This window comes from Uloborus diversus, chromosome 10, assembly GCF_026930045.1.
Source record: "Uloborus diversus isolate 005 chromosome 10, Udiv.v.3.1, whole genome shotgun sequence".
Taxonomy (NCBI): Eukaryota; Metazoa; Arthropoda; class Arachnida; order Araneae; family Uloboridae; genus Uloborus; species Uloborus diversus.
This window is the reverse complement of record NC_072740.1, coordinates 1,902,488-1,928,226: the sequence shown is the minus strand read 5'-3', so window position 1 is coordinate 1,928,226 and position 25,739 is coordinate 1,902,488. Positions and strand designations below refer to the sequence as shown.

Below are 25,739 nucleotides of genomic sequence, written 5' to 3'. Positions count from 1 at the left end.
CCCGAAACACATGTTCAGTAATCTGCTTATTCGTGCTACACTACACAACGTTTTGTATTCCTTGTCATGTGCACTTATATTTTTAAACTTATGCAATTTCTTTAAAAAAAAAAGAAATAATATTCTTCATTCATATTTTTAATATAATACATTCTTCACATACAAAAAATTTGCATTTATTGCATTTAAGTGAGTTACTGCACTATATTTTGAATGTTTTCATTTACACACCTGCATATAATTGTTGAAAAATGTGGTTTCTATATTATGAAAAAAAAAACACTCATGCGTACACAAATTGAATTTTTTAATGAAGAATTCAAGTTCAATGTAACTAGATTCATTTATTCCTGATTTTAGATCAGCTTTATAAATAAGTTACATATATATTTATACTTGAATGTTCACCATTGAATAAATATTCAATATAAAACATAACTTTTGACACATTTTGTTCTGTTTTTGATATTTTCTCACAAAATATAGCTTTAATAAAAATGCAGTTTTTGTAACTTTCGGACAGTTTAGGACACAAAGATTTTGGACTGGATGGTTAAAACCACGATTTTTACTCTTGTATCCAACCCTGGCGGTAGGTGGATATGTTATGTATTTTAGAGGACGACCACGAACGAAATATGGATTCACCTTTAAGGTTGTTTTCACTTTTTGACTATGTTAATGGCTTTTTAGTCCAGCAAAATTAGCCAAAAAGGGTTATTCTTTGAAAAAGTTAAAACCCAAGATTTTTCTCCAGGAAAAACTTTGATGTCTTCCTCAAAGACACCTCAAAAGTTCCCAACTTTCTGCTGTATGCTTCCCCCTTTTTTGGGGGGAAATTTCAACCTTGCTATCTAGGAAAAATTGGATATCATTTCTAGTGTATTTCAGGCTGAGTCGAATAAGATAAGAATTAAGTTCATAAGATAAGTATTTTAGCAGTTATAAATCATTTATACTTGAAAATGCCATCCACATTAAACTTCATATCAGTTTATTTTTTTCCAGTGCCCTTTAACAAAAGAAAACTATAGAACTGTCTACTTCCCCACCCTTTAAAGTACAATTTTAGGTTGTTCTTCCCTTATTATTATGTGTCAAAAAATGTGTGAAAAAAGAGGATTGTGAAGTTCAAATATGTAGTCAGCAACGATCTAAAGATGGGAATATCTGTACCAAAATAATATGTTTAAGTTAAAATGTGAGTAGTACATAAAATGTCCCAAAAACCTTTGGTTAAAACACTGTCATTGTGTACCAAAGAGTTTTGTACAGCAGTACATTTCAAGTAGAACAATAAGCTTCTGTTTCAAAGGCAATTTTTTGGGCAGTGGACCTGAAAGCAAGGGATGCCAAAATACTTTTGAATTTCAGCTAAATAGGCATTGCACAGAATATAATTCAGAAAACTATCTGAAAAAGGAGAAACCAGAAACAGATGCCAAGATTGCTGCCCAATCACTTGCAATATGCTGAAAAAAAAAAATTGCTCAAGTCTTTTTCTCATGTGCATACGATATACTGTACAGAACAGAGGTGCCATCGGGTCTTGGAAAGGTTGAGAAGCTATGGCGGTGCCGTTTGATCAGGATTAGAAAAACGATTTTCCTTTTACCAACGAAAATCTCGATAAATTACGATAGATTAAAAATCAGAAGAAAAACGGGAGAAATTGATACTTAAGCGTAAAACCGGGAGACAACTGCAAAAAACCGGGAAGTTGGCAGGTCTGTCATACCTAGTCTAATAGCTTGTTGTTTGTCCAAACAAGGAGATATGTATTAAAATCTGAATTCTTTTACCGCTATTAGAATTTTGATTATGAGTATCTTCATAAATTTTGATCATAAATGTTTACACTTAGTTTGTGAAGGTATTGTTTTCCTATGTAGCTGATTCCCCCAAACATGACTACATGGACTTGTAAGCTGTATAAAACTTTTGATTGAATAGTTTTCACTTTTTATTCATTTATTTTTGAGTTACATTTTGAAAATCCAAACTCTTATCTCAGTTTAACTGTTTTTCCAATTTGAAGTACACATCTAGAACCAACAGTTGTAAAAATATTGGTCCTCTAATCCAGGTTAAAGTGGAAACTCTGTATAATTCACTAACAGAATAGACAAAGTTGATAAAAACTTTGGAAAAAAAGGAAACCATAGGAAATCAAAAAATGATCGAATTAGGTGGACTGAAAGCTTTGCTACACAAGTGTACTAGGATTTTTTGTGACATAAAAATTTTTATAGTTCATAAAAAGTAGATAGGCTGTAAGTGTATGGAAATATGCATGAATTAAAACTATTAAAAGAAAACTGAATTTTGAAATATAGCTCATACTCTTGATAAAAATTTTATCTCTTAAATCTCCTACGTCCTATATCACATATGCTAAGTGTGAATGATAGTGTTGCAGAAATATAGTAGAGAAAGTCTTGACGAAGTTTTATTACGCAAACCATGGAATAGCATCTTTTGCCTGGCATACATGTTAAGCACAAAAGAAACTGATGAGAAAAAGGCCTTTAAGAGTTTTTTGCTTTTTAAACTAGACACTTTTGATGGTTGACACCATCAATTTTCGTAAAAATTTAGGATGTGTTAGTGCTACGATCATAAGAAAAAGTAAAGCTTCTTTTGTGAAAAACTAGGGGTCAAAGTTTAAGGTTGTGAAAAAAAAAAGGAGCTAAAAATATGAGTGCTTTGCTTCTAAAGCAATGAATTAACCAAGCCAATTCATTTAAATGTGGATACTACTTGATACTAGGTACATGCTAGCATAAATATTTTGGTGGCTAACTCATCGCTTAGAGGGCAAAGGTCAATTAAATACAAATACAAATGTGACGACCAGCAACAGGCTCTGGGCCCAGCTAGACTGGTCCTAGTCAAATTACAATCCCCAGTGAAGATCAATGGCCCTCTTAAAACTATCTACTCCCTTGCTCATTACCACCTCTTCCGGTAAACTGTTCCAAGGTTCCACCACCCTGCTAAAATAATAATTTTTCCTAACATCCATGTTAGCCTGTTTTTTTTACTTTTTTTGCCTTGTTTGGGCCCGGATATCTGCTAAAGCCCTGAGTAACCCTTGAAAATAAGTATATCATTAACTACTCACCACAGTATAATACTAAGAAAAACATAAAATAGCTTCGTTTCTTTTGGTTTTAGTAGTTAAACGGTCTCAAAGTCGATGATTTTTTTTAAATGGCCAAGTTTAGAGGTCAATAACTTTGTGTGCAACGGATCAACAATTTTGGAACACAGCTGTAGTTATAGTCCGAATGGTGTAGTTTAAGGTCCAGGCAAGAAACCCATGGCAACTAATCAACTTTTTTAATTAGGCAGTCTCAAAGCTGATAATTTGAAACAAAAAGAATCAAAGTTATAGGTCAATTAGTCCAAAACGCCGGAGTCAATAACTTTGAGCAGGAGCAGTAATTATGCTCTATGTGGTGTAGTTTTAGACTCATGTCAGAAAACCATGAGATTTAATCCTCTTAATTTTACGGTCTCATAAAATGATGATTTCAGAATTAAAGAGCGTTTTTTCAAGAGTTTATATTAATGCTACTCAAACTCTTATGAGCTCAAACTCACATAAAAACTAGATCAAATCAACAGCCAAACATACTTTATGCTCCCAAAATTTCATGCTTCCAGTGCAATAAAATTTTCTGTAAACTTAACCACAGCATGGCAATTCTTCACACAAAGCTGATCTGTCATTTTGGGGCACCACATTTTGGAAATTGTAGATCCTCAGGATTCGGAACTCGGAAGTTGAAAATTTGCATAGGTTAGTTTCAAAGACATCTCTACACCTCTAAAATTTCATCCCATTCGGGGATGATAGAGTCGGGACAATTTCAAAAATCAGGTCATTTTACGTGTAGTCACTCTGATATACACATTATGCACATTTCACCTGCATCTTTGTTATTGTCTGAAAGATCTGTGTTTTCTTTTTTTTTTTTCTTTTCCTTTTTTTTTTTTTTTTTGACCTTGCATTTATATTTTTACTTTTGGGCCTTAATTAATAAAGTTGATTATTTATAAAAGTTTATTCCTATGTATATGGGCAGTTCTCAAAAGGTGGGAACAAACACAGACCTCAACTTTGAAGTTTCAACACCAAATAACTTTCATTTTAATTAACTCAAAAATTTTTGAGTTAAACTATAATACTGTATAGAGACAAGAATTGACATAAATTATGGAAAAAATGCTCTTCAAATGCCCTTAAAAAAATATTTTCTTTGCTAAAAGGCACAATTTTGGACATACCAAAACGTTAACTGAGCAAATGTACCATTAAAAAAAAATTTTCTTTAATTATTTCCATACGTTTCAAAAAAAAATTAAAGGTATGAATCTTACACTGAATAACTTTTTGTTAATATTTTACACAGATAACAAAAACAAAGATAGATTATTTACTTTGTAAACGATTTAAAAAAAACGTAACTTTGAAATTTGATGTATGTCCAAAAGTTGCGATCTTTAAAATGCTATTATTTGAGAACTAAGTATATGATGTTTTTGTTTTAAAGGTATTTATCGATCCTCAGAATCAATTTTTAATTGTTTAAAAGTGTTTTCATAAGCTTTTATGCAGTATCTTAGAAGAAAAATGATTTTTCTTAAACATACATGTGAGATGTCCAAATGGCGTTACGATCTTGATGCCGATAATTCTGTCCGTTTATTCATAATTTTTGATGATCCACTGTCTTCTAACCTCAATAAAAAAGGTTATTATAATGTTATCTTTTTTAATCCATTGGTATTTTGCATAATTAATACGTTACACATTGAACAATGCATAAATTACAGTAGTAACATGGCTTTCTATGATCGAACGAAAGCCATTTTGCGCTAACATCGCCAAGCAAACTTCCGCTGGCGACATTGGCGACAACACATTATACGATACGCTAAAGGTTACCAGAGGGGAATTCCAGTCTGACAAATGTAGTTTATCGTCAGCTGTACCACTTTTGGCGAATTTATCACCTGCGCTAGCAATTTTTTTTTTTTTTTCCGCTTTTATTATTTTAGAATTCTTTTTCTCTTCTTTCTTTTGGAAACATAATTTAACGATCTCCAAATAGAAATACGAATTTCTTTCTTCAATAATTTTTTTAGACATCATTTTAATTCTTATGACATTAGAAAAAATATTCATTATTAAAACTGATGTCACTTTTTACAATTGTATTATTTTTAATTTGAAGCTTTTTTTTAACTTTGCATCAATTTCTTCAAAATCATTCCAAAACTTTATTAAATGTAAGGAGCAGCATGTATAGCCATTCAAGTATTTCATTAATATCCTCTTTATTATTAAATTGCAAAATTTAAAAAGTAATAAATAAAATTTTCATTGGAAAAGTTAAAAATCAGATTAACAATTGTCAAAAATGATGAAACTTACGTTATGATGATGTCCAAAATCCGTTACCTACAGGAAAGCAATGTCCAAAATCTGTTACCTACAGATTGCTGATTTAATTTGCTAATTAACAATTTTTACAAATACCTGCTGTCTTTTCATGTTCATATATTGTGTTCTAGGTATGCATACTATAGAATAAAATCAAAATTGATGTCAAATTCGAAAATTTTTGAAATTGCTCAAAGTTAACTTTTTTGTTCCCACCTTTTGAGAACTGCCCATATGCAAATTCTACTGTAATTATAAACTTGATCTCTTGCCCAATTGCAATCCTCTTCCTAAAATATAGCCTTTTTTATTATAAAAATTTCTTGCATCAACCTTGACAGATCTTGATATTATACTGACGGCGTCAATATTGGCGTGTTTCATATTGCATAAAGGTTAAAAAGCAATATCGCAATAACACGGATGCAACATTGCATTCATCTTAAAATACTAATATTGATATTACCTTACAATATCGGCATTGCATACATGCTGACGCTGTAAGATGGTATTGATTTCATGCTGTCGCTGTCGATATGGTATTGATTTCATGCTGACACAATAGAACAGGTGGACCTTCATTGATACTCTTGCGCATCCGCACAGTTCTTTATACGCAGCGTGCCTTGCATTGCTGGTATGTTATATTCCTCCTTCGATCTTTGATACAGTCGTTTCAGAGGCTCCACGCTACATGTGGCGTTGCATTCTTTATGCTTCGCTAAGTTGGTTGCTTAGTTATTGGTGTGGAATTGTATTGTTTTAAGAATAACTTATGAATGACTGATAACTGCATTTGTTTATTAATAGAGTACTAGACAAACCGTACCGCAGACGATGTGTGATCAATGATAGAAAGGGCCGAAAAAAAGGTATTTGTCCCTAGACTTTGAAATAAAGGACATGCAGCCCAGAATTTCATATTACCACTTCAATCTCACGAGCAAGATTACTTTTATTCAATGATTATTTATGTTATTTTTTTAAGATAAATTCATATGTATTTTTAATGCTGACATCCATTCGCAAATATGCTTTATTGTATTTATTTATTGCTATCTTTATTCTTTAATGTACAAAAAAAAACTTCCTCAATTATTCCTAACTAGGCATTTGATGTCTTTATAATACAATTAGAAGTATGAATTTAAAAAATAAGTCAAGTATTATGTAAAACAAAGAAATTTCCATTTTTTAAATTAAATTGTGAGTACTATTAATATTTTTATATGAATTTCTGATCAGATGTCAGCTTTAAGAAACTATTCTCTGACTAGAAAACTAATCAGTCTTGAAGAATAACAGAAATAATTAAAGAATGAAATTTAATTCTCGAGTTTGAAGTGAAAATAATACAAATAAATAAATAGATAAAACACTTTGCAAACATACTGATTTCATACTGTCATGAAACCATCTTGATATTTTCCTGTCATATCAATATGTATGCAATATTACAAAAGAAAGATCATCTTGTCTACAGCTTGATTTCACACTGTCATGACAACATCTTGATATTATCTTGTCATATCAATATGTATGCAGAATTACAAAAGCAGCCTACCTTGATATTTTCCTGATATTTTGCTACATACACCTTGTCAGTCAATATTGTGGCAGTTTGCTGACAGCATAAATGGAGTAACATAACAATACTGAGGCAGCATTAATGGAAGATGATTTTTCTTGCATGTCAACCTGTATGCAATACGGAGGCAAGATATTTTGCTCACTGGGATTGATTTATGATCATTATAAAGCCAAAAATAACAAAAGATGCATGTGAATTGACACATTATATCAGAGTGATTCCATGTAAATTGACCTGATTTTTCACATTGTCCCTGCTCGATCATCTCCAAATCGGATGAAATTTTATAGAGGTGCAGAGATGTCCTTGAAACTAACATATGCAAATTTTCAGCCTCTGACATACGAATTCTGAGGATCTAGGATCTCCAAAATATAGTGCTTCAAAATGCCGGATCAGCTTTGTAACAAGAATCGCTATGTTGTGGTTAAGGTTACAGAAAATTTTATTGCACTGGAAGCAGGAAATTTTGCGAACTTAAAGTACATTTGGCTGTTGATTCGTTTTAGCATTTATGTGAGTTTGAGCTCATAAGATTTTGAGTAGCATGCATATAAACTCGTGATAAAACGCTCTTTTATACTGAAATCATCATTTTGAGACCGTCAAATTAAGTAAGATGATTAGATCTCATGGTGTTCTGACATGAGATTAAAACTACACCACGTAGAGCATAATTACAGCTCTTGCACCAAAGTTATTGACTCAGGCGTTTTAGAGCACTTGACCTAAAACTTTGACTCTTTTCGTTTCAAATTATCAACGTTGAGACCACATAATTAAAAAAATTGATTAGTTGCCATGGGTTTCTAACCTGAACCTTAAACTATGCCACTCTGACTATAACTACAGTTGTGTCACAAGTGGTTTCAATTGACCTTTGCACTAAAAGCCATGAGTGAGTCACCAAAATATTTGTGCTAGAATGTACCTAGTATCAAGTAGTATCCACATTTAGAAGAATGCTTGATTCACTTATTGCTTTTGAAGCAAAGCAATCATAACCTTAAACTTTAACCTCTTCTCAAGAGCCAACAAATCAAATTTGAGAGGAAAGAAGCTTCACTTTTTCTTATCACAATATTAGTAAAATATCCTGAAAGTTTCAGGAAAATTGAAGGTGCCAACTAACAGGCCTCCATTCACTTTGTCCAGTTTAAAAAAAAAAAAGAAGACTCTTAAGCATCAGCAAAGACTAACTTCCTTAAGGAAGGACTTGGACTGATTCAGTCTTCTTTGAAGGGAAAGGTTCTCTTTCAGCTGCATGACCATGGATATATAAAAAAATTTAAGACAGAGACCTTTTTTTTTTTTTTTTTTTTTTTTTGACAAATATTCCGTTAGCAGAAAAAACATACAAATAATACCCAGAATTTTTGAATAGCTTTAGTAAGTAAATTATTGAAAGATATAAAGTTCCATTTCAATTAAGGAAAAAAAATTATAAAACAAAAAATATGGGAACTGATTTACAACAACACCTTTGGAGGGAAAAATGTTTTTAAAATGAAACCAAATGAAGTGTCATAAACATGTTTTAAAAATGACCAGAAGTGAATAATTTTTATATTTGTATGAATGAAAAGGTTTTATTTTTGCAATTGAGTGTTTGAAAGGAGTTTGTTTCCACTATTATGATTTTTGTTAATTGTTTATAATTTTTTTTGGCTCTATTACATGTTTATTTTTAATTATTATCATTATTATTTATTTAATGAGGCATAATTTTTATGTCATTTCTACCATTTAGAAGATCTGCCAGCCCAGAATTTGGTATTTACTCATTTGTCAGGGTTTAATGGTTTAAATGGGTCAGGGTCTAAATGTTGTAAACATTTTTAATCAACAGTTAGACAATATAAATTATATCAGAGCATATCAGTGTTTATTTCTTCAGTGTTAAGGTAAAAAGGATTTATGTAAATTAGAGAATGTTAAGAAAAATTTTCGAAAATTTGCTACACACCTAACGTATCAATATTTCAATTTTGAGCTAAATTGCTGAACATTATTCATGAGTATATACAATATTTATTCCATGAAAGATTAAAAACTTTCTAAAACAACAGTTAAAGTAATTTTTTGGAAAGTTTTTACACCTGTCATGTTTTGGTTGTGCAGCATCCAAAAATCGGCAATTTCCAATATTAGTAAATGCATTGATCTCTTTGTTTTCCCTATTGGGGATACTATACTAAAATAATGATAATTGCAAGCAAAGTCAACTGAAATGCATCAACAGAACATGATTATTTTACTAATGGATATCAGGAGATTCAGATTTTATGAAGTATGTAACTTAAAATCCGCAATCATTTTTTTACCTTCCTCTTTTTTGTTAGCACAAGATTTTTTTTTCATCTGCTGCCATCTGTCAATGATTTCACAACATAACTGCTCAGATTCAACATCTTCCTAAAAATAAAAAAAGAAATGTTATTTCATGATGAAACAAAATCCTACTTTAAGAAAAGGTGGAGAACATCGTGACTACAAGATGTACAGGCTATGGCAATAGTTCTCAACCTTTTTCTCCTCCCACACCCCTTTTAAAATCTGAAAGAAGTTGGCAAACCCCTTGTATAGAAAGAAAGAAGTAACAAGGAAAAAAAATCTGCACACGCACACAATAAAATCTGGGCATTTTTAATTTTTTATTTGTCTCCATAGTTTATAGCAAGAAAGAAAACAAAATTGCTAACTATTAAAGTACACCCTACTAGCAAAATTTCTTGTATCAATCTTGACAGATCTTGATATTATACTGTCGGCGTCAATATTGACATGTTTCATACTACATAAAGCTTGCATAAAGATTAAAAAGCAATATTACAATAACAACACGTATGCAACAATTGCATTCATCTTAAAATATGAATATTGATATTACCTTACAATAACAACATTGCATACATGTTGTACCGTCAAGATGTATTGATTTCATGCTGTCACCGTCAAGGTAATTAGTACACAATAGAACAGGTGGACCTTCGTTGATACTTGCGCATGCGCACAGTTCTTTCTACCCAGCGTCCCTCGCATTGCCGGCACATCTTCCTCCTTCGACTTACTGATAGCCAAAAATGTCTATTTGAGAAATATTCTCAACAATTCGATATGAAAGCTAAGTGAAAACTAAGTGTAAATGTTTTTACTCACTTGTATTTCTTTAATAATGAAAAGGCAGTTAATCTTGTCCCTTAAAGGACGCTTGTTTCAATTCGCGTACGGGAGAATCAACCTGTAAACATCAGAGCGACTTTGAACGACGTGTTTCGTCAGGAAGAAGGATGTGACGTCAGAGCATGAGCGGAGATGATGTAATCTCCCGATAGCTCCGCGGCAAATCGAATGTTCTGGAAGCATCCAGACTGAGCTCTTACGTAGGCATATCCGGCGTGACGTGCATAGAGTGCGCCGTATTATATACGCAGGGGGGAAATGAGAAGGAAATCACTTCTTCTGCTCGCGTTTCTCATTTTCGACTGACGATAGTCGTATTTTTGAGAGGATCGTTCGCTGTTGTGGCGACGTCCTGCACTTAGGGGATGGCTTTTAGAGTTTCGCCATGAGAGTTAGGGACTTAAAATTTTTGAAACATTTTTAGGATAAGTCAAGTTAGGGTGTCAAATGTGTTTTTTTTGGAGGATGTTCTTTTGGAACATGAAGGATGTTTTTGAGAGTTGAAATTCCTCATATTTGTTTATACATTTTAATCATGTTATAGTTTTGTTTTTACAATTGTTAATTATAGGATAATTATAAATAAAATGATTTAGCCATACAACTTGAATTCTGACATTTCATTCACTTGATAGCTACAGAAATGTGAAACAGAAGGCATCTGCTAAACTTAGTGTTTACCTTCCTTGCGGGAGTTAGACAAAATTTGTTAGGTCAACAAGAGGGTTATGGGCCCAGATTGCCCTTCCCTATTCACATTCCATCAGCCTGAAGAAAGTGAATTTGAAGAAGAAATGTTGTTGGATGAAATATCGATTAGAAATTTGGAAATTAATTTTTTTGAGCGATCTCATCGAAGCAAAGAGATGAAAGAATTTATGAATTGAAAACGATACGAAATTTTTGCCCAGTAAAGAACTATGTCCATCCAAACCGTTAAAATTGAAGAATTGAATGATTCGAATTATGTCGAATGGGCGACAAACCTCAAGTTCCTGCTAATGGACAGGAACTGCTGGAAAATTGTTATTGGTGAAGAAGAAGAACCGATCGAGAACAAAGAGGAAGGAATCACAAAAGCGGATATTAAAGATTACCATGTTCGGAGGAGAGCAGCAGTTTCTATGATTTTCTTAAATATTGAGCAACGACTTAGGAAGATTATCGAAAATTGCGAAGATCCCCGAGAATCATGGAAAAAGTTGAAATTGTTCTTCTACCCGGATAACAAATGCGCCCGGATGCAGCTGTTCTTGGAACTGCAAAATTCAAAACCTGAAAGAAATGAAAATATTTCCCTTTTTGCGGCCCGTTTACAACAATTGTTTGATCGAATTAAGGTTACATATCCCGAATATCCTGAGGACTGTATCTGCTTCCAGCTTTTACAGAACTTGCCTAAAGAATATGATCATCTAGTCCAAGCAATGCTTACAAGGAGTGACCAGGATTTCAAGTTCGAAAAACTGGTAGTGGATCTTGTGATTGAAGAGAACCGCATGGTTTTGAAGACGAAAACTAAGGAGCGGCTTGAGGTGATGACAGTTCATAATCGGCAGCGATGCTACAGATGTGACCGCATTGGACATCTCAGGAAGGATTGCCCAGAGCTGAGACAACAAAATCCCACGACGAACCAGTCCCCAAGTCCAGTCAACGAGAGAGGAAGCACCACAGGACATGGAAATTCTAGGGGAAGATCGAACCAAGGAGGAAGGAATCGTCGACGGAGAGGAGCCAGATATAGAAATACAACGGACCGGCGGAGATCTCCATCAACTGACAGATGTGAGTATAGATCCTTTTTCTTATCAGAGGCAAATTTAAATGAAGTAGGGGTAAAGGAATCGACATGGATTTTTGACACGGCGGCCAGTCATCATTATACCCATAACCGGAACTGGTTTAGGACATTTTCTCCCTTAACGGATGTTCAAATGGCAGTAGCAGTCAAGAAACAGACTTTTCCCATTGAAGGCAGCGGGGAAATTAAAGTTCGTTTCGGAAATAGATCTGTTGTTTTAGAAAATGTCATGTATTCACCGAGGTTAAGGAGAAATATATTGTCCGGACCCAAATTTGATTTGGGAGGTGCTAAATTTGAAGGGGGTGGTGGCTCCGTGAAAGTACTAGATAAAACTTGTAAATTGATTTTTAAAGCAAATTTAGAAAATGGTGTATATATTGTTGATTCTGTAAAATCAAACCAATTGCCTATTTGTAATACTGATAATGAAAATACTTTTGTAGAGTCCAATCATATAAATATTGAAACCTGGCATAAACGTTTCGGACATATAAATACAGAATGTATCCAAAAGACAGGGAGTTCACAAGCTGTTAATGGTTTACCAGAATTTTAAAATGTTAAAATTAATTGTGACACTTGTAAATTAGGAAAATTCAGAAGAGTGAGTTTTAAACCTATTGGGGATACAAAGTCAGACAGTCCGTTGAACTTGCTTTTTTGTGATGTTTGGGGGCCTTGCAATGTTGAGGGTAGAAATGGAGAACGTTATTATTTATCTGTTATAGATGATTTTTCAAAAATAAGTTCTCTATACCCTATAAAGTTTAAAAGCCAAGTACCCGAAATTTTGATGAATCATATCATAAAAGCGGAAAATTTTTTGGGAAAGAAAGTCAAGGCTGTAAGGACAGACAACGGAACTGAGTTCGTAAACCATGAGTTAGATGATTTTTTTAAGGAGAAAGGTATACATCATGAATTAACCAATTTCTATTCTCCTGAACAGAATGGGACGGCAGAAAACTTTAACAGAACAATTGCAGATAGTACGCGGGTGATTTTAAAGGAGAGCGGTTTACCTCAGAATTTTTGGCCAGAGGCAATGAAGTATTTTACGTACACCTGGAATAGGGTTTGCCATGCCAATCAGACTAAAACCCCATTTGAACTTTATGGGGGGAGAAAACCCTCTATAAGGCATCTCCGCGCTTTCAGAACAATATTGTTTGTTGGTGTGCCCAAACAATTAAGAAAGAAATTGGATTTAAAAGCACAAAAGGGTGTTCTCATAGGTTACGCGTTTAATAGAAAAGGGTATAGAATTTATCTGCCCGACAGCAACAAAATCATAGAATCAATAAATGTATCGTTCAAAGAAAACTATTTTTTCCAAACTGACTTTCGAAATGAGTCAAATGAGGGGGAGAATCGAGTTCTATCGTGGCCCATGGCACTTCCGCCTGCAACCTTGAGCGAGAATGAAACGGCAAATGAACAGCAGGGTTCAGATTCGACCGATTCTGAAAGCTCGATTGCTAGCGGGGAAAGTGAAACGAGTTCTCAATCTGAGGATTCTGACAGCGAAAGTGGTTTACACCTACGCGATGCAGTTTGGGTGAGAAAAGTAGTGAAAAGACCGGATAGCACACGAAATGATGTATATTATTATGAGAAAGGGGAAAAGAAAAGGTTAAGATCTAAACATGACATTGAAAAGTATTGTAAATTAAAAGATATAAAATACGATCCAGATAAGTTTAGTTTTAAAGGGAAAGATCTAACAGAGGGGCAAGTAAATAATGTGTCTGTAAGCTCAAAGAAAAACAATAAGAATTTATGACTAGAAAATGAAATTCAAATCCCTAGGACTTACAAACAATTTTTAAAGGTAAAAGAAAGTGCTGAATGGCAAAAAGCAATGGAGACTGAGCTAGAAATTATGCATAGCCGAAAAGTCTGGAATTTGGCAAAATTACCGGAAAATGTTGTTCCAGTAGGGTCTCGCTGGGTTTACACTTTAAAGAAAGATGAGAAAGGGGTAGTTAAATCTTATAAGGCCAGATTGGTAGCAAAAGGCATGCATCAGATCAAAAACCAAAATTTTGATGAGACATACAGCCCAGTATGTAATTTTGGAATAATTAGATTTTTCTTTTCTCTGTTAATTACATGTGCAAATCGGTTAAATATACAGTGCGATGTAAAGAGCGCTTACTTATACGCACCAATTGATGACTTGATATATATGAGCCAGCCTCCCGGTTTTGTAACAAAAGGAAAGGAAGATTATTTTTGTAAATTAAAGCTTGTGGTTTTATGAATTAGATCAAGTTTTATCACAAATTGGTTTTAAGAAATTTGAATCATGTAACTGTGTATATTTTAATCCTAATGTTCTATTGCTTGTATATGTTGATGATATTGTGATTTTTGGTAAAAAGGAAAGTCATATAAACAGTGCAATTAATTCTTTAAGTAAACATTTTGATTTGAAGGTATTGGGAAGTACAAAGAAATTGTTAGGGGTAGAATTTGAATTAATGGGAAAAGAATTGTATCTACATCAAACTTCCTATATAGAAGAAGTGTATGATCGTTTTAAGAAATTCAAATTCCCATCTACCTCTCTTCCAATTAGTAAAGGCATTGTTTACTCTAATTCTGACTGTCCTAAGACAGAAAATGAAAATTTTGAAATGACTAAGTTTCCTTTTCGTAATTTGTTAGGATGTTTAGCATTTATAGCCAATAGAACACGAACAGACATTGCATACACTGTAAATTTATTTAGTCAATTTCAGAATAACCCAGGAAAACGTCATTGGGATGGCCTTTTAAAATTGTTTGGATATGTTTATCAATCCCGAAATTTAAAATTAAAATTAAAATGCAGTAAAATCCAAATAGTAGCTTTTTCAGATGCAGACTTCGCATCAAATAAAGATGACAGAACTTCTTTGGGGGGTCAAATAATTATGTTAGACAAAGCTCCTATTGAATGGAGAACTTTTAAAGAACGGAGTGTTAGTTTATCAACTATGGAATCGGAGTTCATAGCATTGACAGAAGCGGCAAAAGAAACATTGTGGTTTGACAGAATTCTGGAAGAATGTTTGAAAAATAAACTTTTAAAGTTCATAAAAATAAAAGCAATTATTTATGTAGACAATCAAGCTTCTTTGGATTTTGTAAAATCACCAATTGAAAATCACAGGAGTAAACATATTGATGTGAAATTATTTTTTATTCGTGACTTGATTGCTAAAGATATTTTTACTGTTTCATATGTAGAAAGTAAATCTAACTTGTCAGATATTTTCACGAAGCCACGAACCCAAAACGACTTAAAATTTTTCCAAGAAATTTTTTTCAATTCAAGTGATTAATCTATTGTAGAAAGTGTTTGTAATTTTTTGATAATCATTTTTCCATGATGAGCAGTCATTTGTGAAAAACGTGTGCAGAAAGTCATTTTTTATGTTTTTGTTAAATTTTTTTAGTATGGATTGTCAACTTAAATTAATGTAAAAATGAGCTTATATACTTCTGTTTTTATTTTTTTTTTGATCAAAAATGAAGCTTGAACTTATATTCAAAACTGTTTATTATGATTATACATATTATACAATTGTTGTTAAATTGCTGATATTAGAACAGTTACTTGTGGTTTTTATCGTTATTTTTCAGATTAAATCTGATGTCTGTCCACCAACATGAGCGTTTGTCAACTGCGTTTTTTTAAGATCAGTGACATTTTGTGAAGATACGATTGTGACTGAGAATTTTTGGACTGAATATGGTTGAACTTTTTTTTTTTCTCTAGGACTCCTATAGGACTTTAAAAATTATGTTTTGTGATATTATTGTTGTGATGTGCAAATGTTGTTTTACTTAAATTCAAGAAGAATATTAAGTGTTTGTTTTTACAAAATGTTGAAACTAACGAATTTTTGAAACGATAAAAATTAACTAACGTGAGATTTAGATTTAAAAATTTACTAATTTTTTGTGTGATAAATTGTCTTTAAAGAAATTTTGAAGAGTGAGAATTTTTTTGGAAATTTAAATCAGATAATGCTTGAAATTAAATAAATATGTGAGATCAAATGAATTGTCGAGAAGGGAGGGCATTGATAGCCAAAAATGTCTATTTGAGAAATATTCTCAACAATTCGATATGAAAGCTAAGTGAAAACTAAGTGTAAATGTTTTTACTCACTTGTATTTCTTTAATAATGAAAAGGCAGTTAATCTTGTCCCTTAAAGGACGCTTGTTTCAATTCGCGTACGGGAGAATCAACCTGTAAACATCAGAGCGACTTCGAACGACGTGTTTCGTCAGGAAGAAGGATGTGACGTCAGAGCATGAGCGGAGATGATGTAATCTCCCGATAGCTCCGTGGCAAATCGAATGTTCTGGAAGCATCCAGACTGAGCTCTTACGTAGGCATATCCGGCGTGACGTGCATAGAGTGCGCCGTATTATATAAGCAGGGGGGAAATGAGAAGGAAATCACTTCTTCTGCTCGCGTTTCTCATTTTCGACTGACGATAGTCATATTTTTGAGAGGATCGTTCGCTGTTGTGGCGACGTCCTGCACTTAGGGGATGGCTTTTAGAATTTCGCCATGAGAGTTAGGGACTTAAAATTTTTGAAACATTTTTTTAGGATAAGTCAAGTTAGGGTGTCAAATGTGTTTTTGGAAGATGTTCTTTTGGAACATGAAGGATGTTTTTGAGAGTTGAAATTCCTCATATTTGTTTATACAATTTACTCATGTTATAGTTTTTGTTTTTATAGTTGTTAATTATAGGATAATTATAAATAAAATGATTTAGCCATACAACTTGAATTCTGACATTTCATTCACTTGATAGCTACAGGAATGTGAAACAGAAGGCATCTGCTAAACTTAGTGTTTACCTTCCTTGCGGGAGTTAGACAAAATTTGTTAGGTCAACACTTACGATTCAGTCGGTTCAGAGGAGCTGCACGTGGCGTTGGCGTTGCGTTCTTTAGGCTTCGTTAAGTTGGTTGCTTAGTTATTAGTGTGGAATAGTATTGTTTTAGGAATAACTTATGAATGACTGATAACTTCATTTGTTTATTAATATAGTACTAAACAAGTCATATTGCAGACGATGTGCGATCAATGTTAGAAATGGCCGAAAATAATTTTTTCGTCCCTAGACTTTGAAACAAAGGACATGAAGCCCAGAATTTCGTATTATCACTTCAATCTCATGAGTAAGATTAATTTTATTCAATGGTTATTTATGTTATTCTTTAAGATAAATGCATGTGTTTGTACTTATTTATTATTTTGCTTTCTTTACTCTTAAATGTGTTATAAAAACTTCCGCAATTATTCCTAACTAGGCATTTTATGTCTTTATAATACAATTAGAAGCATGAATTTAAAAAATAAGTCAAGTATTAAGCAAAACGAAGAAACTTTCATTTTTTAAATTAAATTGCGAGTACTATTAATACCTTTATATGAATTTCCGATCAGATGTCAGCTTTAAGGAAATATTCTTAGGCTAGAAAACTATCTTGAAGAATAACAGAAATAATTAAAGAATGAAATTTAATTCTCAAGTTTAAAGTGAAAATAATACAAATAAATAAATAGATAAAACACCTTGCAAACGTGCTGATTTCATACTGTCATGTCAATGTATCCTGACATTTTCCTGTCATGTCAATAGGTATGCAATATTACAAAAGCAAGATCATATTAGTTTGTAGCAATATTTATAGACAATTAATGCAAAACAAATTAAACAGAAAACCAAACCCAGTAATTACTCTTTTTTGAGCTTCGGTTAACTTTGAAAAAATTCTTTAAATGGGTATTATTTGTATACAAAGAAAGAGGCTCAAAGTTTGGCACAAATACTTGGTTCCCAAAAGGTTAAAAAAAATTTAGTGCGTTGTTCTGACACAGCGGTGGATTTATCTGTAACACTATATCAGGAGCCAATTAAAGAATGATCTTCAAAAATATCTTTCAGGGAACTGCCTCAGATTAGCAAAATTATATTTTTTCTTCCAGTAAAATTAGGAAGATCTCTAATTTTGTGCGTCTTCTTGAAAAGGACTGAGAGAGCTTTGCTGTTTGGTTACAATATAATGCATACAATAATCGTTTGAGTGCTGAAGACTTTTCTTGTCCTTATGGTTAAAGTGCAGAATAAAATGTGTGCATTGAAAAACAATAAATATGCAAATAATTCATTCTGATTATTACACAAAAGCTAATTTTTACCAAAAAAATAAATTAAAGCTTACTTAACTGCAAGGGAAATTTTCAGCACAAATTTTGTGAATTCTTCTTTTACACATAGCACAATTAAGTTGCATAGTTTCATTTTGTTGATTTTTTTTTTTTTTTTTTTTTTTTTTTTTTGACCTGACGCTGCCAAGCTTCACCTACGAAATTCTTTGAATGCAATTTTAAAAATATTAAACATTTTTTTCACGCTTCCTGCGATACAGTGGTGGTAAAAAAAAATTGCATCACCCGTGAAATCCAAATATTTTTAGCATTTATAAGTAATTGTGAAATATTTAACAATTCTTGCATCATATAACATGAATATGCATCGGTACATGACACAAGCTATTGCATTAGATTGCATCATCCTTCTAACTATATAAAAAAACCAGTTGAACGTTTGACGCATTCATTTACAATCTGGACTTATGAGTTGCAGTATGTCGAAATACATTCAACTGACACCACAAAGGAAGAGCGTTGCCATTGCATTGGACAAAGAAGGATTGTTGTCATTTTTCATAGCAAAAAGAATAAACTGTTTGCAATCGACTGTTGATCAAGTGCTGAATAAGCTAAAGAGCACACTAAGAAAGAGTGGCAGTGGTCGTCCACGAATATCCAATGCAGCGCAGGACAGGTATTTGATACGACTCAGTCTTCGGAACAGACAATCATCTTCCACAATCCTTAGAGCAGCATGAGAAATCGAATCGAGTGTTCACGCACCCATGTCTACTGTACCAAAATGACTGTGTGGTGCGGGTTTGGTGGGACGTTGACCACGGAAAAAGCCATTGTTGACCAAAAAAATAAGGAAACACCGTCTAGACTGGCCAAAAGCTCACCAAGGGTGAACTGTTGATCAATGGAAATCAGTTGTGTTTTCGGGCGAGTCCAAATTGGGTCCGACGGACAGCACATAGTTAGACAACACAGTTAGACGAATGCATTCAACACACAGTCAAGCATCCCATGTCCCCGATGATTTGGGGATATATTTCTGATCAAGGAGTTGGTGGGCTTCACTTTGTGCAGGGAACAGTAAATGCTCAGGTGTATATTGGCATTTTGGAGGAGAAATTGCTTCCTGCTATACAAGATCACTTTACTTCAGTTTCAAACGTCATTTTCCAATATGATTCTGCTCCGTGCTATAGGGCAAAACTGATATGTAACAATTTAAAAACCTTTATCCTGCCATTAGACTTAAATTGACATGGGGTTAAATAATTTTTTTCTCTAAATTCACACGCAGGTTCAGAAATGGAAAAATGAGCATGGGGTCAGTAGTTTGTCTTGGAACGGAAACAGCCCCGATCTACGTAAACAATTATCGGATTCCTGCTGTTAAATGTTTATTTCATAAGTTTTGCAGAATTTTACATACATTCATCGTTAATCGGTCGACCAAAACTTCTCACATAATCCCATTGTTGTGAAAATGCGAGGGTAATGCAACTTTTTTACCAGCACTGTAGATCCGATATTTTCAATCAGCACAGTAAACTAAAGTCTTCAAAATAGTAAATGCATCCTCAAATCACTCTTTAATTTCTAATATTGTTATTACAATATACAGACCTTAAAAGTAAGGTTTCTTTCATTATTTATATACAATATTTAAATTAACATTTTTATCAATTTAAATGGTGTTAATTTAGCATTAGCTGTTTTTATTCATTTTTCTTCTGTTAGCTACTTTTACAGAGTTATAAGATTCAGAAATTAAAAATATGAATTAGTCGGTGCACGGTCATAAGACATTTTCTTTTTCTTCTGACCAATGTTTAATATTTAATCTAGCCACTTTTAGCCCATTACCCACTGGTGTTGCGTTGACGCAACAGTTAGTAAGAATAATCACAAAACGTTCACTATAAAACTAATTTCTGTGTTTATCGCTGTTTTGGATTTAAAAATAACATTATAATCATGTTAATTGAAAAATTTGGATTAAAAATATATTTTTATGTATAATAAAAATTGTTATTCTCATGTTTTTTTTTTTTTTTTGGCCTAAATTTATGATCTAGTTTTCTTTCAGAAAAAATTAAAATTAAAAGTTGTTTTGGTTTAGATATCAAATACTTCTAGTCAAGGTCACTTTTTATCAGAAAATTCTTCAAAGGAATTGCTTCTGTGGGGGAGGAGGGGCAAGTAAAAACAGGTGTTGCGTTGACGTAACATCAGGGGAAAAGGGGTAGACTGATTGGCTAAACTGCTTTCCGGGTAGAAATAAATTTTATTTCTATTATGTGCGTTTTGACTGCAGAAGCTTTGTTTTCTTTTTTTTAATAGACTTTTTGAAATGCCTAGAACAAAATGTTTTACTTTGGAAGACGCATTGGAACATATTTTCGAAAAAACTCAAATGATGAAACTGATATTGTTGTTGTACCACCAGAAATAATAGAAGCTAATGATGAGGAAGAAGGCAATGACAACATTTTGAATAATTATAATGAAGAGTTAATCCGGAGATATTGCTGGTGACGTTGAAGTCCACATCAAAAAAATGTGGTCAAAAAAATGGTGCCGTCATGAATCCTAAAAAAAATAATAAAAAACGAAAGACAGAGGTCGATGGACAAAACAGTAACCAATTGATAGGTATCCACCAAAAAATTAAGAACAAGTCAAAATTCAGACTGTAAGAAACACTTTTGAAGGTAGAACTAGAGTAGATATTTCTAATCTTTATTTTGATTCTGATGTTTTATCACATTTTGCTGAACAAACGAATTTATACCCCCAGCAGAAAAATCTCGTAGATTTTAAAACAACGGAAACCTATATGAGAAGATTCTTTTCAATCCTTTTGCTAACTGCGCTCTTTCTAACTACTCCAGACACCAGAAAAGAAAGGTTTTAGTTCTTCAATCTTGAACCATTAAGCAATATCAAGGGTCTGTCCAGGATTTTTCACAGGGTCCGTTTTTTGTGAAAAATAAAATAATTTTGTGAAAAGTGAATTAATTTTGTGAAAAATAAAATAATTTCGCAAAAAAAAAAAAAAAAGAAAAAAAAATTTTTTTGTTAAATCGAAATTTTAGAATTTAGAGCAGGCACAAACTACATCATTTAAACTTAAAGTAGAGTGTTTTCCTCTTCTATGTTGAGAATATTATTCTGGGGTGTTTTTCTAGTATTTAGCGGGGGGGGGGGGGCGGCATCGCTCCCTCAAGTAGCAATAACCATACTACATTATGTTAAATTATACTAGAAATATTTCTGTACAGCATTTAAAATAATTGTAATAAATAAATAAAATTCAGACGAGGGGGTTCAGCATTTAACTTTTTGACCCAAGACACTCTTAAAAAAGCACAGAATTTCGTTTAAAATTTATAAATTCCGTGATTTTAACAAAAATAAAAAGAGATTTTATTTGTTTACTTCTTATCAAAGCGTAATAAACATCAAAAACTCAAAAAATCGGAATCCCATAGCGGATGCAAAGAGATCGCAATTCTCAAAGTGAAGGCATCAAAGGTATAAAAACGGCTTGTAAAAGAAATATTTTTGATAAAATTATTTTTAAATTGCATTTTAGAGTCCTATGATAAACATATCATTAATATCTGTGGACACAGCTAAAGCAAAAATAAAATTAAACCATTGATTCAGCATTTTAATTTTGTGACTCATAAAAGAAAATGGAATTTTGCTTTAAAAACTTGAAGTGCGTGTTCTAACAAAAATAGACTTTTCATTTATTTGCATCCTAATAAAACGAAGTTAGCTTGAAAAAAGAACAAAATATGATTCTTATATCGGATGTCAAAAGATTTATAGGTAAGATAAAGGTATTTTTCAAAATGTAGACATCTAAAGAAAAAAAAGGCAAGTAAAACAGTTTACTTAAAGTTAATCATCCTTGTTAGCATCGAAAAATCAAACCTATATAATTTTCTCCCAAAATAACAGTTGAACATCGCACCCCACCATAAAAACGCAAATATTGACAAGCTGGTAAAATGATGAGAATATTTTCTAATCAAGTCATTATAAAGGTTTAACGCCAGATGCTAAATGGCGATAATTTTAAAGTTGGTAACCCTATCTGAAGCGATCACATTTTTTCCCCACCCTTACTATCCCTTTGCAGTTCTAAGTTCATTTCGCTCATGTATATTATTATTGTTTATTAAATCATCAGCAGGGGGGGAGGAGAAAAGTGCTTACCAACCACCTTTTCAGAAAAGTTTACAACAACACCGCTGTTAATTAGCTCTGATAAAACAAACAAAATTATTTGAAACCAAACTTATTTCCAGCTGTTAATTTCTTTCCAAGAAGCAAACAACAAGCATTATATTTATTTGGCAGTAGCAATTTATCGCTTGCAGGAGCATCACAAGAGTGCCGATTTTTTTTTCTTTGCAAAATTAGCAGATTTTGTATAAGCTGATGCCTCTAATTTGACTTTAAAAAAGGTTCCAAAAATTATGGGTTTAATATGCGTTATTTTGCTTTCAGATTTGCTCCTTCAAAAAACAATTTGTGAAAGATCCATTCTTGTTTATCAGAATTTTGTGAAGGGTCTATTTTGGTTGATCGGATTTTTGTGAAGGGTCCGTTAACGGACTCAAATATCCTCTGGCCAGACCCCTGAATATAACAAGAAAATAGCTGGCGTTGATTTATGTGATAATTTAGTTCATAACTACAGCATCAGAGTCTGTGGGAAAAAATTAGGGTTGGCCAATATTCAAATTATATTGATATTGTATTAACAAATGCTTGGAAATTTTCAAGACTACCTAAAGAAAAAATATAATGTCACTATGTTGAGTTTTAGATGAGTAGTTACACCTCATCTTTTACAGACCCTCTATAATGGTGACATAAAGTAGAAAAGTCTAGCTACAGGACGGCCTAGCAAATTCACCCAACCATGGGGGGACATTTTATCGGAAAGTCACGCACAATAAATGACTATGCTGCAAGTATTACCATAGCCAGACTATTTATCACAGCAATGTTTGTATTATTCTCCATCATGTTTTCAGCGAAGCTTATCATGTGCAACTATAAGAAATTAAGTTTTTTTCTTAAATTTAAAATTTCTAAAGTGCATTTGATTATTTTAGTTGCTTCTAAAGTGCTCTGTACATTTCTGAACCATAATACAGATTATAAAAATTTCCAATGAATAAAACGCATTGAAACTGAAGAATAGTTTCTGGTAAAACTACTCAGAGAATCTATACTATATATCAGAACAATAACTTTTGTGACTTTTTATATAAAACAAATAATAATTTGAGCTTCGGCAGTTAATGGGTTAATATGAATGAAAACTTACATCACTAATAATTTTATGAATATAAAATAAAAAAGGAATATTATTACTTTGTTACATTAATGATGTATTAATACATCATAAAAATATAGTACATGACTTTTGGTTATTTTAAATAATAAATGAACAATATTACTATGATTAATATAATTTTTACATTGAAAATACGGTAGTTAAAAAATAAATATCGAAAATATCAAAATATCATCATATTTTCAAAATAAATATTGGATACATATCGTGATATATATTAACTGATATATATCGTCGAACAGGGGCGGATACAGAAAAATCTTTTGGAGGGGGCACGGGAAATTGAATACCTCCCCTTCGATGTTTCATAACAAAGTTTTGACGACTTTATTTTTAAATGTGCATGGTTTTTTTTTTTTTTTTAAGGATTCCTTAAGGTTAATGAATCTCTACTTCTAAGTACATGAATATTATGCACTAATATACTTTGAATGTGGACGGAATACATCTTTAACGTTTCAAGCCATTTAAATACTAAACCCAATATAATGTCACCAAGATGCTAGACAATGAGCGGCTTTACCTAGGAACATTGTCATAATGATTATAACACGAGGGCAAGGTTATTAAATAAATCCATAACCTCTTGAGTTTTTTAAAATTAATTTAATCATAACTTCATAACATATATAAGTTTCACTGAAGAATTCAGAAACTATTTCTGTGAGAATTTCAAAACAATTGCTGATTTGTTCTTAAAGCCATGATACAGTTTGAGATAATATATTGATACTACATGCCGTTTCTATTAAAAATCATGGTTTTTCTATCAGAAACTACCACATGATTTTTTTCATTTTGCATCTTTTATTAGCTGAAAAAGAAATCTATTATTTTGCAAAGAGGTTCCTAGATCAAAATGACTCTTTTAGGTGCTTCTACACATTAAAAAAAAAATGTTAATTATTGATTCCATCAAAGAAGAATTAATGGACGAATCGCGATAATGCGGTCTCTTGAATTTGAAGCCAATGAGTTAAATGTATTCTGCAAAACTCTGGGCCTCTGACTCCAGTAATACTTCTTTAGTAAACAAAAATGCTTTTATTCAAAATATGTTGTGTGTGTGTGTTTTGTGTTCTTTTTAATTTGCTACGTAAAAAATGTGCAAAGGAAAGGTCAGTTAAAAAGTAATAAATAAAATAGTGAAATTAATTAATCCTTTTGGGGGGGCACGTGCCCCCTGTGCCCCCCCTAAAATCCGCTACTGTCGGCGAACCCTGTTCAATGTACTGTCATATAACTAAAGTTATAGGAAATGACCTTTATTAATAGCAAACACATATTAATTTTATCTTGCTATTTTTTTAAATAATTTTAGTCTTGACGAAACAGACTTTTTTTTTAGTCGAAAAAAAATCTTTTAAAAATATCTCCTCTGATCTATCAGAGCTTGATTTCTAGCGAAAGTACAGGATGCCTCTATTCCTCACAATTTATTTCTGAATTTAAAATGAACTGAATTTTGTCCACAATGTAAAATTGAAATCGAATAATGGGGCAGAAGCTCTGCCCCTGCGACCTCCCATGCAAATTAAGCCCCGACAAACGTTATCAGCAAAAAAATGTTATTCTTCTGTATGTATATTCTATTCAGAATATATCTACATATTAACACTTCAGAATGAGTTTTATCTTCAATGGGTATTAAAGCACTAATTATACAATTCTTCATCCTCGAATTTGACAATCAAGAGACAGTGAATTATCCTGCACTTCGGCAAGTTTCATGGTTTGCATAACAGCTGCATTTTCAAGAGCCATTTCCTATTATCTTTTACTGTAAATACTACTTTTCATTTAAAAGCTTTGAATTAAGATGGAAAGATGAAAAACTGTTTCAAAATTCAACTAGCCTAACAATTTTATGTTCCCAAGAAAAAACAGAGAGATTTTTTAAACTTCAAAATCTTTTGTTAACTTCTAGAAAGTTGTGCGGTTTATATAGAGAATTGCGTTGAATAGTTCGGCGTTATAAAGGCATTCTAATGTATTATGTTCTACTTTATTAGCAAGCGATTGCCAAGTCACAATATTTATGATAGAAATAAAGCAATTAAATGCTAATGTGGTCACTATAAACTTTGCAAGGTAACAATTCATGTCAAAGTTGCTAAATAGGTGCAACTTTGACATGAATT

General features: G+C 32.4%; 1 protein-coding gene across 1 annotated transcript in view; it reads right to left on the bottom strand.

Moving 5' to 3' along the window:
- Positions 1-25,739, bottom strand: part of LOC129231342 (coiled-coil domain-containing protein 43-like) — a 47,712-nt gene that overhangs the window by 21,067 nt on the left and 906 nt on the right. The window contains exon 2 of the mRNA XM_054865632.1: positions 9,368-9,458. Within this exon, the coding sequence (XP_054721607.1) occupies positions 9,368-9,458 (91 nt within the window). The remainder of the gene's footprint in view (positions 1-9,367; positions 9,459-25,739) is intronic.